A 13,589-nucleotide genomic window follows, 5' to 3' on the forward strand; every position below is an offset into this window, starting at 1 on the left:
AAATTTTTTAAATATATCAAGGAACATTTCCTCAAAGTTTGAGGTAGTTATCTCAAAAAACGTAGGAGAAGATAGATTTTTAGTGAAGTAGTCTATTTTTGCCATTTTAGTTTGCGCCTCCCATAAGGAACCTATTGTTGGCTCCGACTTTGAACGGCTATATCTCAAAAATTATTTTGAATTTTTAAAATCTGTAAAAAGCTTTTTGTAGCTTAGTAAAAACTATATAAAATAAGATCAAAAACCAAAAAAGGGTGTTTGCCCCCCCTATGCCCTTAACTTGTTTTTATGCTTACTTTTATATTAGCAAAATTTACTTACTTAGTTCACAAAATTTATAATATTGTTATTTATTGTTTTTTATTAAACAGAGACAAATGACAGCTAGCATTGAAAAAGTTTATCTGGATGATAAAGAAATTTACAAGCTAAAATGTTCCACAAACGACAATGAGCTTTTTACTAAAGTAAATTTAATTTATTTAAATACTAACTTGTTGTAATATTCATCTCTAAAAATGTTTCAAGTTTTTTTTTTACTTTGGTTGTATAAATATATTTAATGTTTAGATTCATATGAATAAACTTTGAAATAATTTTTTTCTACTAAGGCTGTCAAGTACTGATGTTTTGATCATTGGTATTTAAAAATTAGAATAAAATGAAATAATTAAAGCATGTTGGAGTTTTGTCGAAGTCATAAGTAGATTGTACATAAAAAGCTAAATAAGTTTATATTCTTTTAAACATATAAGATTTTATTTGAGTAACTGATCTGTTTTACTTTTTATGTAAAGGAACTGAACTTTTTGTTTTCAGACGTTTTCATAAAATTTCAAGTTTTCCAGTATTTATAAAACATATTGTAATTTTTTTTAATTTTAAAAGAAATAGTAATTCCAAAAATATAAAATAATTAAAATGCCATTATTTCAGACTGGTTTAAAATTTTGAAAACTTAGCTAGTTATTAAACTTTTAGAATTTTACCTTTCTAAGATTGCTAATTAAATATTTATACTTTTATAACTTGTTTATTTGATAGATTGTTCTAAAATATTATGAAACGAAGTTAATTTTAATGAAAAAATCTTTTAGAGTTTGTCTTTAGGTGTTTAAAAACATTTTTTTTCCTTAAAAATATGAAAAAAGTGTTCTTAACTCAGATTATAGTTATTTATTAAGGTGAAGTTTGTTAAAAAAAAAGCAATAACTTTAGATTTAAAAAATAGTGTAAACATAGTTTTAAATGAAATTGAGTATTTTTTCAACAAATTCTCCGAACCAATTACACATTTTTATTTATAACCTTTTTTTTTAATTATCTTTTTTCAGTTTAAAAAAACTGGTTGTTTTTATATTACTTAGAATTTGAAAAATAGCTTAATTAGACTTTTCAAATGTTAAAAGTATGATATGTCTTCAGATTAGCAATCTCATGGACGATATTGGAAGTAACATCCTTACCTATTTGCGTATTTCTTGTGTGGATCACCAAAACAAAATTGACGGTTTGAATAATCTCTGTTTTTCCCCGAATCTCAACTTAGATAATCAGTTCTACAATGTTACAGGTAGTATATTTAGATAAGATGTATTAAAACTCAGAAAAGTATAATTCAATGCATTTAAAGCAATTACTGTTAGTTTGTTTGTTGAATTTATTTAATGTTAATTTTTTAGAGCATCATGCTTCAGCAAGTATTGGAACTTTGGTCCAAATTTTAAAGAAACTTGTGAAAAACTACCATGAAATGAATAAAAACTTCAATAAAAAGACGGTAATTTTTGTCTTGTGTTTTTAGTTTTTATTTTGAATCTTTTTTTTTCCATATACTTAAAGTATTGGTTTTCTTTAATAAAAGTTCAAGTTCAAAATCGAAAATTTTCCAACTTAAAAAATATTTAAAACCTCAATTAGTTTAACGAGGTATTTTTAATTTTAAAATATTAAACTTCTTGATTTTTTTTCATCTTTTATTAAAGCTTGTGTCTTTGTCTTTAATATAGGTCGAGAACACGTTATACACAATCGAAAATGGAGTTTTGCTTTTATTTAGTCACATGAACTACTTTATTATGAAAACTTGTGACTTTCAACCTTCCAAACCAAGAAATATTTTGTTTCCTACAAATACAAGTAAATTCTAGTCTTTTTTATAGTAGTACAAAACATACAATTAAGCATATACTTTGTTATACAATTATACACCAGTACTAGCTTCCAACCTTTGGTGGTTTTTACTGATTTCAATTATAAAAAAAATAAGTTATCAACAAAATAACGTTTATTGGTTTTATTGAACAAATGATAAAAATGCAAACTAATAAATTAAATGTTTCAATCAAAAATAAATTAAAATTATAAAAACTTTAATACACATTTTTATCATTAACTAAACCAAAATAATAAACATAATTGATTATAATATAAATTATTGCTTTTGGTAAATTCTCTATCAATTATAACTTATAGTTTTTAATAGTTTAAGTTTATTTAAAGAAAATAAATTTTAATTATTTTACTTCACTTAGTCAATTATATTGTGTAATATGTTCTGTAATGAAGATTTTTACAAGTTTACGTATAAAACAATGTTTCACCCAGTTAAAAATAATGTTCATGAGATCCTCCATTATAATAAATATCTGAATTGAAAATAGATATAAAGTATATTAAGGCTTAGCTTAAGTCTACAAATTATATTCCAACACATAAAAAACTAATGAAAACTGTTAAAAAAGCTTAAGGCTACTAAAAATTAGAGTATTTAAGAAGTTTGTAAAAAATTGTTTTAAAGGTAAGTGTAGCTTGTTAATAAAAGTTAATAAAAATTTTATCTACTGATAAGTTGTAAATGGTAATTTTGTATGTAAAAAAGCTTAAACTTGAGTTTACAAAAATGCGTTTAAAACTGAGTAAAAAGCTGTTAACATCAGTGAAATGTTTAAATATAATTTGAATGATACCATAAAATATTTTCTACTGACTTGTTAAATAAACTTACCAAACAGATATGAAATAACAAAATAAGTAAACACTGGCAAATAGTTTTTAGTTTCTAAATTAAATACGGATTCTGACTTTACATTGAAAATAATATCTACTAAAGTTTACAATTTTGGATTTCAGATGTTTATTATAACTGAGGATCTCAATTATACTATTTATTAAATGACTTACACATTTTTTTATAAATGAATTCGTGAGTCAATAAATATCTGGTTTCTCCTTGGATGCAAGTTGTAAACTTCGATTGTTACTATTGAGATAATTTAAAGGTGAATAATTTGAAATTTTAATTAGTTTTTTTTACTAAGTATTGGTTTGATTAAAAGTAAAACATTAGTTTGATTTTGGAATTGTAAATTTTCTTATTAGACTTTGTTTGAAAAAAAAAACAGTAACAAAAGTAAAGTATTATTTAGTTTTTTAGTACATACTTCTTTTAAACAATTTGATTTGTTTTGTACGATTAAAGGAAGCTAGTAAAATTAAATCTGTATTTTTTCACGATTTCAATAGTAATTTATAAATTACTCACTGAAATTTGAATAAAAAGGATAGTCTAACGCAGGGTTTCACAAAGTGGGCGAAGTGGCCCCCCTTGGGGGCCATGAGCAGTAAAGCAGCCATAGGGGGCCATGAGGTCATAATTTGAAACTTACACTAGATATTCTAAAGTTGCTGATGAAAAGCAAAAAACAAAAAAAGGGCTTAGGTGTTTTTGATGGTAATTTTTTGAGTAATCTCGTTGAAGGGGGCCATTTGATAAAAAGTTTGAGAAACCTTCTAACTGTTGCTCTCGGTAATTTATATTACAGCTTATATTAAATGTTCATAGAATTTTTTAACCGATTTATATAGTATAGTTTTATATCGTTAAAAATTGTACAATCAGTTCCTAGAACTAATTAAATTTATATATTTAGATGAAATCACTTCAGTCAATAAGAACAGCAAGTCCAACTTGGAGCTTTTGAAGGTTTTACATAAATTTTAGTTGTCGTTTTATTTTGATTTTTTTAACTTTAGTTTTGTTAGGTTTAATATTTTAATGTACTGTTAATTTTTATCCATTAAAATTATTAACAACTCTTAAAAATTGTTTGTCGAAATTCAAAAAAACATAGTTTGGATATGAGTGAATATTTTCTACGGTTTTATAGAAAAATTTAAATACTACTACGTTTTGTATCCTTACCTTGTAATAATTTTTAGCATTTAAATTAAACAATGAATTAAATCTATTAATATTTTCCATATAATACCAAAAAATATCGAAACAAAACTTCATTTTCTTTAGTTCAAACGTGAGATCAATGGAACCTTGACAAGTGGAGGGTTTTTGAAAAGTTTGAGTGATATAAAAATTGCTAATTCGATGGGAAAAATTTCACTAGTTTCTAAACTGACTAGAAACATTCAACGGTTATTATTAAACACATCTGAATAATTCATTTTTTATATTAATTAGGTAATATGTAGGTAAATCTTTAAGGATTTTAAAAAGTATAGTTTGCTTTTAACTCTCAGAATTATTTTAAATGTGAATATTGTATACTCAGAGTAAAATAAAAAGTATTTTTAAGATGAAATATAAAAGTTGAAAGACTAATATAAATTCAATTCTTCTATGTATATTTTTCTATGTATTTTCTGTGTCTAAATTTTTGTTTGTGGTATATATTTCTACTGCTCGTTTTATACAAAATTTTTACTTAGAAGTTGTTTTTACTTCCTTTAGAATTTTTTGAGTTTTTTATAAAGCCTAAATAATAGTATTACGTTTTTTACCTTAGTGTTCTAAATGTTATGTATCTTAATATAACTAACTTTAAAACTTTACTAATTACTTTTATTTAAAAAATCTGGTTTGAGTCCACCTAGCAGTTTGCTTTTTAACAAAAATATAAACATAAGAAAAGTAAATTTTTAATAAAACACTTGGAATCATAATTTTACTTTGGCTTCATTTTATACGACAAACCAATATAAATTGTTATTAAAAGGTGTATAGCATCAACTTTTTTTAATTAGTCTTGACTATTATCACATAAAAAATATATCTGGTCATTAAAAATATTCCCAATTTATACTATGAATTTAGCAAATTTTTCATCGAGCAATAGTTTGTTCAAAACCGCTAATCTTAACGATAGGAGTGTAACTTTTGTTTTCATCAGATTAGGCAATTAAGAATCAAAAGTATAATTGTTATATTTTGAAACAATTTAGAGTAGTAATTATTAAAAAGCTAACTGTTTATTTAGGTTCATTATCTAACACGAAATTATAAAATCAAACATTTTTAAAAGAAAGTTTACGAGTCAGCAAAAATAAATTCGATCTAAAAACTGTTATTAATTAATTGTAATAACTATACTTCATGAATGTAACTAACATTATATAATTGAAGCTTTGATAGAAAAAAAGCTTGGCTCTAACCGAGTGCCCAAAAACTCAATTATTCAAATGGCTTACAAGTAAAGTTTAAGTGCAAGTAATTAAAATATTACTACTTGCATGAACTTACAAAATTCAAATTATTTTTTGTTCTAACTAGATAAAATTTTGTAAGTTTTAAAATGGCAATTTTCGTGCATTTCAAGTAATAAGACTAATTAAAATTAATCGTTCTCAAGTAAACAATTAAAAAGTTTACTAAACACGAGTGCTTTGGATTTAAGTTACAAAGTTAGTTATGCCAATTTAAATACTCTGAAAGCATATGAAAAATTTTGTGTAAACCCTGTTTAATATCGGTGATTATGTAAAATAATATTCTCAATAAGTAATAATAAGAAACCTTTTTTAGTTTTTTGCTAGATGAAGCAGCCTTCTATAGTCATATTTATAAGGTATTGACTTTTGTAGGCCAGTTTAGTTTTATAGACTTAAAGTAAAAACAAACTTTACTTTTTTAAAGCATGAAATAGAAAATAAGTTCATTCATATATAAATTTTAATCATAACTTTAGTTTTTATAATTTCCTGTCGTAAGATGAGACTCAACATTATAAACAAATCATATTTTGATTTTTTCTCTAAGTAAACCTGATTTAAGTTTAAATAAAAGATTTTACTACAAAGTATCTATGTATTATTTTGAACACAGTTTTACTAAATTTTAAGTTTTTTCTACGCTTATTAATATTTTGTCCCTCTACTTTATCTTTTTAAATTCTTTCGCTGCAGGGTTTCTTAAAGGGGAGCGGGTCAGAATGACACAGCGACAAAATGGCACGGCGACAAAATGACACGGTGCGTCATTTTGGCACAGCGACTAAATGACACGGTGCGTCACTTTGGCACGGCGACAAAATGACACGGAGGGTTACTTTGGCACAGCGACAAAACGACACGGTGCGTCACTTTGGCACAGCGACAAAATGACACGGTGGTTAATAAGGGAAGGAACGATTTGTTGTGAAACTTCAATCTTCATTGGTATGGACAACGATCTTATTTTTCTAGGAAACTTTTCAGTTTCCTGTCTTCTAACCGGTTTTGTAGAATTAGCAACAATCACATTGATTAACTTTAAAAACAAAGACCGCAGGAATTTTTGATTGTGACTTCATTAAATAAAGTGAAACACGTAATGTTTATACCTTCTATTGTCCATCGTCGTACTTAGAAACAACATACTAATTTTTAAGTAGTAGCAAGGTTTTAGGTGTGCCTAAAAGCTGTGCTTAATAAACGACAAAAAATTATTTGTATCAAACAACGTTCACAAAGATGCAAAAGCAGCAATTTTTTTAATAAAATACTACTGCCAAAGTTAGAGGGAATTTATTTTTGTTTTTATTCGAAGGGAAAACTTAAACACAGTTTAGTACTAGAACTTGAAACGAGTAATGAAAATTAGAAAATGACTTTTCATTTTACGACTAGAAAAATAAAAACTCATATAAACATATTTTTTAAACTTCAGCAACATTCTGATTTAAAAAATACAATCTACATTTTAGATCAATCATTCAACACATCAAAACAATAAACTAGTAGATGTAAATACAGAGGAAAATTTGTTTTATAGACTAAAACTCAGACGTTATCGAAAACAACTTTTCTGCTGTTGTAATTCTAAATTCTAATGCAGTTCTTATTTTACGTTTTTATGCTTAAAAAAAATAATAATTGCGCTTTTTTGGCGACTTAATAGGTTGCAATTTTGAACTGAAATACTGCGTTCCCTGACGACCTACGTTAGTAGCAACATCTTCAAAAAATCATTGTGCACTTGACTTAAAAGATCGAAATTTTTCGCCTATATGCGACTTATGTTAGTTGCAACATATATCGTGCACTTAGAAGTAGAAACATAATGCTCTTTCGCAAATAAAATTGTGCACCTAAGCACTAAAATGCATAGATAAATGTATAAGTACAAATAACCGCAAATAAATTAGTTTTTTTAGCAAAACATTCTCTACATCAAGCATCTCTTTAAATAAAACTCAATAAACCACTAATACACACTTGTAATACAATTGTAGACTTGCTTTAACAAAATACAATTTTTCTTACTAACATAATAGTAAAACTTCGCAAAATAAACATTATCGCAATTGATATTGTCAAAATTTTAAACTCGTTAAAAAATTGATTAGTAATTATCTAAATTATTTTCTCGCTCCGTTTTTTAATGGATTAGGCGTCTGATTCCTATTAGAATATTTCTAAAGCTAAGGCAACTCGTGGTCTCCAATGTCTCAATACAGATATTGGAGACCACGGGTTGCCCATGATAATTAGGTAAATAGAACATCGCTTTCACCAATTACTCCCAATTGCCCCATACTTTCAAAATGTTGTCTATTTTATATCAAAAGTAAATAAGTATTTTTTTTTTACTTTTTCATCTAAAAGAAATTAACTCCTAAATAATAAACAATATTATTTAAAAAATTTAGAAAATTTTTTTTAAAAATCCTAGAAAATGTATTTGTTTTACCAAAATCTCCTTTTTTTATTCGCAAGATTAAAAATAGAAAATTAAATATGATTTTCATAACAGAGTTAAGACAAAACCGAGTATTTTAAAACTTTGTAATAAAACTCAACAATATAAAGTAGCAGAAATGTTTTACAAGCAAATTAAAATCTGCTTTTACTGTATTATTATGAAGTTTATTTACTGATTTTGTATTAAATATAAATGCTATTTAATTCCTTATATGTAATAAAATACTATAATATTTGTCATACTCTAAGTTTAATTTTTTATATTTTAGACTAAAAAGTTTTGTAAAAATAAAAAAGACTTATAGTATTAATAATAGAATGGCTGCAGCTTTAATTAGAAGGCTGCAGCAGCAATGTTGTATGTATAACCTCTAGTGATTTTTTTTAAGTAATAAATGCGCATGAATGGTTGCATCAGACTCTTAATTTTTTCTCAACTGTTCATAATACTATTTTTAACTTTTACATAAATTTAGGCTCCAGGACCGTTTATTTTAATTATTTGCCATTAGACAAGTTTATATACATTTTCAATACAGAGTTTTAAGTAAACATCCTAACTTATTAACTATGTTGAATATAAATATATATACATATTTAATATAAATGGCTAGTTACTACAAAAGTATCTGTATTTTTAAAAACTAGAGTTAAAACACGCATGACATATTCTTACTACGAAATAACTCTGTATTAAATTAAATCTTAGTTATTTTTTATAACAATTCCTGATAATAATTAATTAAACGTTTAACAAAAAATACTAAATTTTATTCATTACATAAATATGAAAAATTGTGAAATGTAAAAAATAAAACTTAAGAATATTTTTTTTTATACTATGACTTAAATTTTAAAGCAATATATCATATATAGTTTCGAATGTATTAAGCTACTATAGTTAGGAAATTATATAACAAATCTTTTGTTTAACTAATTACTATCAAAATTTTACATTTAAAAATCATATTACTGAAGAAGTTTAGTTTTGCTTATAAGTTTGTTAATCCATGCTATAGTGACGCACCGTGTCATTTTGTCGCTGTGTCAAAGTGACGTATCGTGTCATTTTGTCGCTGTGCCAAAGTGACGCACCGTGCCAAAGTGACGCACTGTGTCATTATGTCGCTGTGCCAAAGTGACGCACCGTGCCTAAGTGACGCATCGTGTCATTTTGTCGCTGTGCCAAAGTGACGCACCGTGTCATTTTGTCGCTGTGCCATTCTGACGCACCGTATCATTTTGTCGCCGTGCCAAAGTGACGCACCGTGCCAAGGTGACGCACCGTGTCATTTTGTCGCTGTGTCATTCTGACACCCACCCTTCTTAAAGTTGGCCATAGGGAGTATAAACTTTATACTTATAAACTATCACTAGATATTCTGGAATTGATGAAGAGCAATAAAAAGATCTTGGGCGTTATTAAGGATAGTATTGAAACTTATACTATACCAGGGCATCCAAAAGTAGGCTATTTTAGAAAGATATGGGGCCATAAGCTGCAAAAAGGGAAATAAGGCGATAATTTGAAACTAGATATTCTGGAGGTAATGGTTAAGATCAAAAAAAGGTCTAAGGCGTATTTAAGACTATTATTTGACAAATCTTACGGGAAGGGTCAACAGCTTTTTTAGTTTCTTCAAAGGGGGTCTTATCAAAATAGTTTGGGAAACACTGGTTTAAATAATACGTTTAAAAAACCAAACGCCTAGTAGTGCTGGCAAAGTAACAGTATGTTTTTAGAAACAAATAAAAAAAGAAAATATAGTAAAAACCTTAAATCCCGTGGTTCTTAACCTTTTTTCATGTTTTACCCTCCTTACCAAATTTACCCCTAACATATAAAATAGTATTTAATTTTGAGAAAACTTTTTTTTTGAACTTTAAGCTTATCAAATATGTAAAATTTAAAGAGTTTATTTAACTTACAAAAATTATAGTTAAACACTTACTTCTAAATAAAAAAGACAATTAATAAAAATAAACTTAAATAAATTATAATAACGAAAATTTACCTTCTTTAACAAGGGAATACCTCCAGGGGTAAATTTACCCCTGGTTAAGAATCGCTGCCTAAAGTTATTCCATGAATAAAAACACTAAATTAAAGCATTCTTTATGTAACATAAACTTATTAATATTTTACGTAAATATAGCAATATAGAGAACTGAATTAGTTAAAACTAAAAAACATTAATATTAAATATGTTAAATTCAAATGATCATTATAATAGTAAAATACAGCAAACTACTATTCAAATTTGTTAGTATTATGCACGAAAGTTGTAACTTAGTACGATAAGAAACTGCATATTACCAATTAAGTATATATTATTCATATGTTATGACACTAAAAGTGTTAAGGTAAGTTTAATGTACTGGACATTTAAAATTTTTAAGCTTTCAAGCTTATTGACTACGTTAGGTTTAGGTTTATATGTGATGTTTCATTTTTATATTATTTTGAAAATTTTAACTTACTTTTAATGTTGTAACTGTAGTTTTAATTTCTCCAAACATGTTACGATACAAATTTTTACAATTAATTTTTTATCTATATTTGTGTTTCCAACATTAGGTACTTCAATACATTTTGAAAACTTAATTCTTCTTGGTTACTTTAATTTCATTATTTTTTTTAGTTTCAAAACTATTTAACAAACTACTTATAATATTATCTAGATAGTTATTCCTTTATAAAATATTTTAGTTCGAATACTTCTTGTTTAAAAATAACGTTGGTCGACGAGACCATATTTGCCCTATCTTAATTCAAAAATAACAAATAATTTTACCTGGTTAGATCTGCTGAACTAAAACTTAAAAAATCGATTATCACTTTTTTATACAAACCTAAGGTACTATTGGGTTTCTTCATCTAATTATTGTATCTACAAATATAATTTATTTTTGCCAACTTCATAAATGAAGACAATATAAATATGTAATTTATTGTAATGTAATTGACCTAGTGAGATTAGAGGCTACATAAATATTTTCAAACAAACCGGAGTTATGTAAACAATATTATTTTGATTATAAAGTTTCTTTATTTTTAATTAACTCACCATTTGGTTTTGTTGTATTATAGTTAGTTTAGTAAATGTTTTTGCGTTGATTATTTTCTACTTTTGTTAATCTCATTATTGACTAATTAGCATTAAGATATTCTTTTGTTGTTTTTAGTGAAAAACTATGGTTTAAACCTTGTTATTCTGCAGTAACGTTTCTGATGATATGTAGTGAAAATATATTAAAACGTTATGAATAGCATCTGAGTATTTTATATATGTTTCGATTAAATTACAATAGACTGATGTTTGTGTTATTAAAGTAATTTATTGAACTATTCTAGAACTTTTTATATAAACAAAATAAGCTTAGATTTTATATTAATGCAATTTTATTTACTGTGTTTTTTTTATAAAAACTACTAATGACTAAAAAAAAAATTAATATTTAAGAAACACATATATCCGAAGTTTTGTGTATTAACTGGTATTTTAAATTGTATTTTTATTATTGTTTGTAAAATAGTACTTATTGTTAAAAGTTATTGAAACTGGAATATACTTGAATGAAATTATTTTTTAGTTTATGTTATTCTAAAAAGCTTTATATGTATTAAAGCCTATAAATGTAAAAATAAATGGTATAAATGAATTTTACCTTTAAAAATGCAGAGGTTTATGTTTAAATATTTTGATTAACAAAAATGGAATTAACTATGTACTGTATTTTATTTAAAATCATTAGGAATTTTATATGCTCGAAAAAAATGTTTATCAAAGTTTTTGAAGTTTAAAAAATATTTAATCTTTAAGAATCTTTAGCTTACTCTTTAATAAAAAACTAGTGTTGTTAAAGGATAACTAATATTAGTTATTAAAGTTGTTGTAATAAGTTTAGCTAACCAATTTTTTTTTGTTTTAGTCATACAGAAGTTTTTCAAGTTTTCCACACCACCAAAGAGGTACTTAAAAAGGCGCATTAGCAGTCATTTTTAAAGTGCAGTCGCTTCCCACGTAGGCATATCCTTCTGCACTATTTAACTCAGCATTGTTCTTAACCTGCGGTAAATTTACCCCTTGTTCCCTTGTTTTAGATGGTAAATTTTTGTTATTATAAATTTATAAATTTTGTTTTAATATATAAGATAGGATTAAACTGTAATTTTTTCAAGTTAAACAAACTCTTTAAGTTTTACGACTTTTTACATTTAATAAGCTTAAAATTCAAAAAATCTTTCTGTTTCTTAAAATTAAACAATATTTTAACCAAATGGGTTATTTTATTGGTTTTTATGTTTTATGTCTTAACTACGTGGTCTCCAGTAACTTACTGACTGCTATACTTACGAGAAGTAAATAATATACTAACAGTATAAGTTACAAAACTATTTCCTAAGTTATGAATAAAACACACTTTGAATAAATGCAATTTACTTTATTTTCAATAATAATTCTTAGTTCTGAAGAAAGAAACTATTAAATCACGACACAAATAAAATCTATAAAAAGTATCAACAATCGTAAAGTTACATAAATACTAACATCAACTCCGCTATGTAGACGTTTTCTTGATTCTCAGTAATTGAAGTAAAACGTTACTTGATCGTACCGCGTAATAACTTTGCAACTAACTTTAACGCGTATTTGAAAGACAAAACGCCGATATATACTCGTCGGAATGAAATTAACTCCTTTAAGTAAACAATAATATTTATTGTTTTAAAAAAATTGTTTTGAGAGTTATAAAAATTGTTTTGGAAAAGCTTGTTTTGAGAATAATGAAAATTGTTTTTATTATTACAAAAAATTCCATATTTATTCACGAGCTTTAAAATATTAAAATGAAATGTTAGTTTCATTACAATATTTTGTATATTGGGGGTAATTTGGTAATAACCTTCCAAAAAGGGGCAAAACATGAAAAAAAGTTAAGAATCGCTCCTAACTAAGTATATTGTCCTGGATATATTGTCCCTTTTAACTAAGTATATATAAGTATAGTCCTGGACAAGACGTTAAAAGGTATACAAATGGTGTGCGACTCGATAACCGAAAGGTCCTTCAAGAAACATGTCCTAGGACTAAATATTTTGAACGCTTTTTTTTATTCTTTCAATAAATAACAATACTGTTATAAAAAATTTAACTTCAAATGTTATGCTATAAACTCCTATAAATATTTATTTTTAAGTAAGTGTAATAAACTTTCAAGTAACGTGTTAAACAATTTACTTATCTTTTTAAAATTAATACTAAAGGTTTGAAAAATTTTGTGAAAATTTTAAGTATGTCTTTGCAATTCTTACAATATCTGTAGTTTAATAAAAATAAAGTATTAAAAAACTAACTTAAGTAAAAAGATCCAAAAAGCTTTAAACTATTCCCCTGTTTTCAGATGCTATCCTCAAAATCTTTTCTACGTCTTATTCTCATGAAAATATTCGCCATAGCTCTCCATTGATATATTAAAGCTCTTTTTATCCTCTCACGTCTGTCATCTCTCTCTATCCTTCTGAAATAATAATACAAATTCACACTAACACTTTTTTTAGTATTCTACCAGCTCCTGTTTCAGTTCATTATCTTCTTCTTGTTCTATGTACT

General features: G+C 25.7%; 1 protein-coding gene across 1 annotated transcript in view; it reads left to right on the top strand.

The window, feature by feature from the left end:
• LOC145833811 (nuclear pore complex protein Nup205-like) overlaps positions 1-4,881 on the top strand; it is a 38,003-nt gene extending 33,122 nt beyond the window's left edge. Inside the window, exons 38-43 of the mRNA XM_082941000.1 lie at positions 372-467; positions 1,426-1,573; positions 1,683-1,780; positions 2,010-2,139; positions 3,933-3,985; positions 4,307-4,881. Coding sequence (XP_082797126.1) covers positions 372-467; positions 1,426-1,573; positions 1,683-1,780; positions 2,010-2,139; positions 3,933-3,985; positions 4,307-4,456 — 675 coding nt within the window. The 3' untranslated portion in view covers positions 4,457-4,881. The remainder of the gene's footprint in view (positions 1-371; positions 468-1,425; positions 1,574-1,682; positions 1,781-2,009; positions 2,140-3,932; positions 3,986-4,306) is intronic.
• Positions 4,882-13,589: the final 8,708 nt, after the last annotated feature.

Source organism: Thalia democratica, chromosome 4, assembly GCF_965202585.1.
Source record: "Thalia democratica chromosome 4, ktThaDemo2.hap1.1, whole genome shotgun sequence".
Classification (NCBI taxonomy): domain Eukaryota; kingdom Metazoa; phylum Chordata; class Thaliacea; order Salpida; family Salpidae; genus Thalia; species Thalia democratica.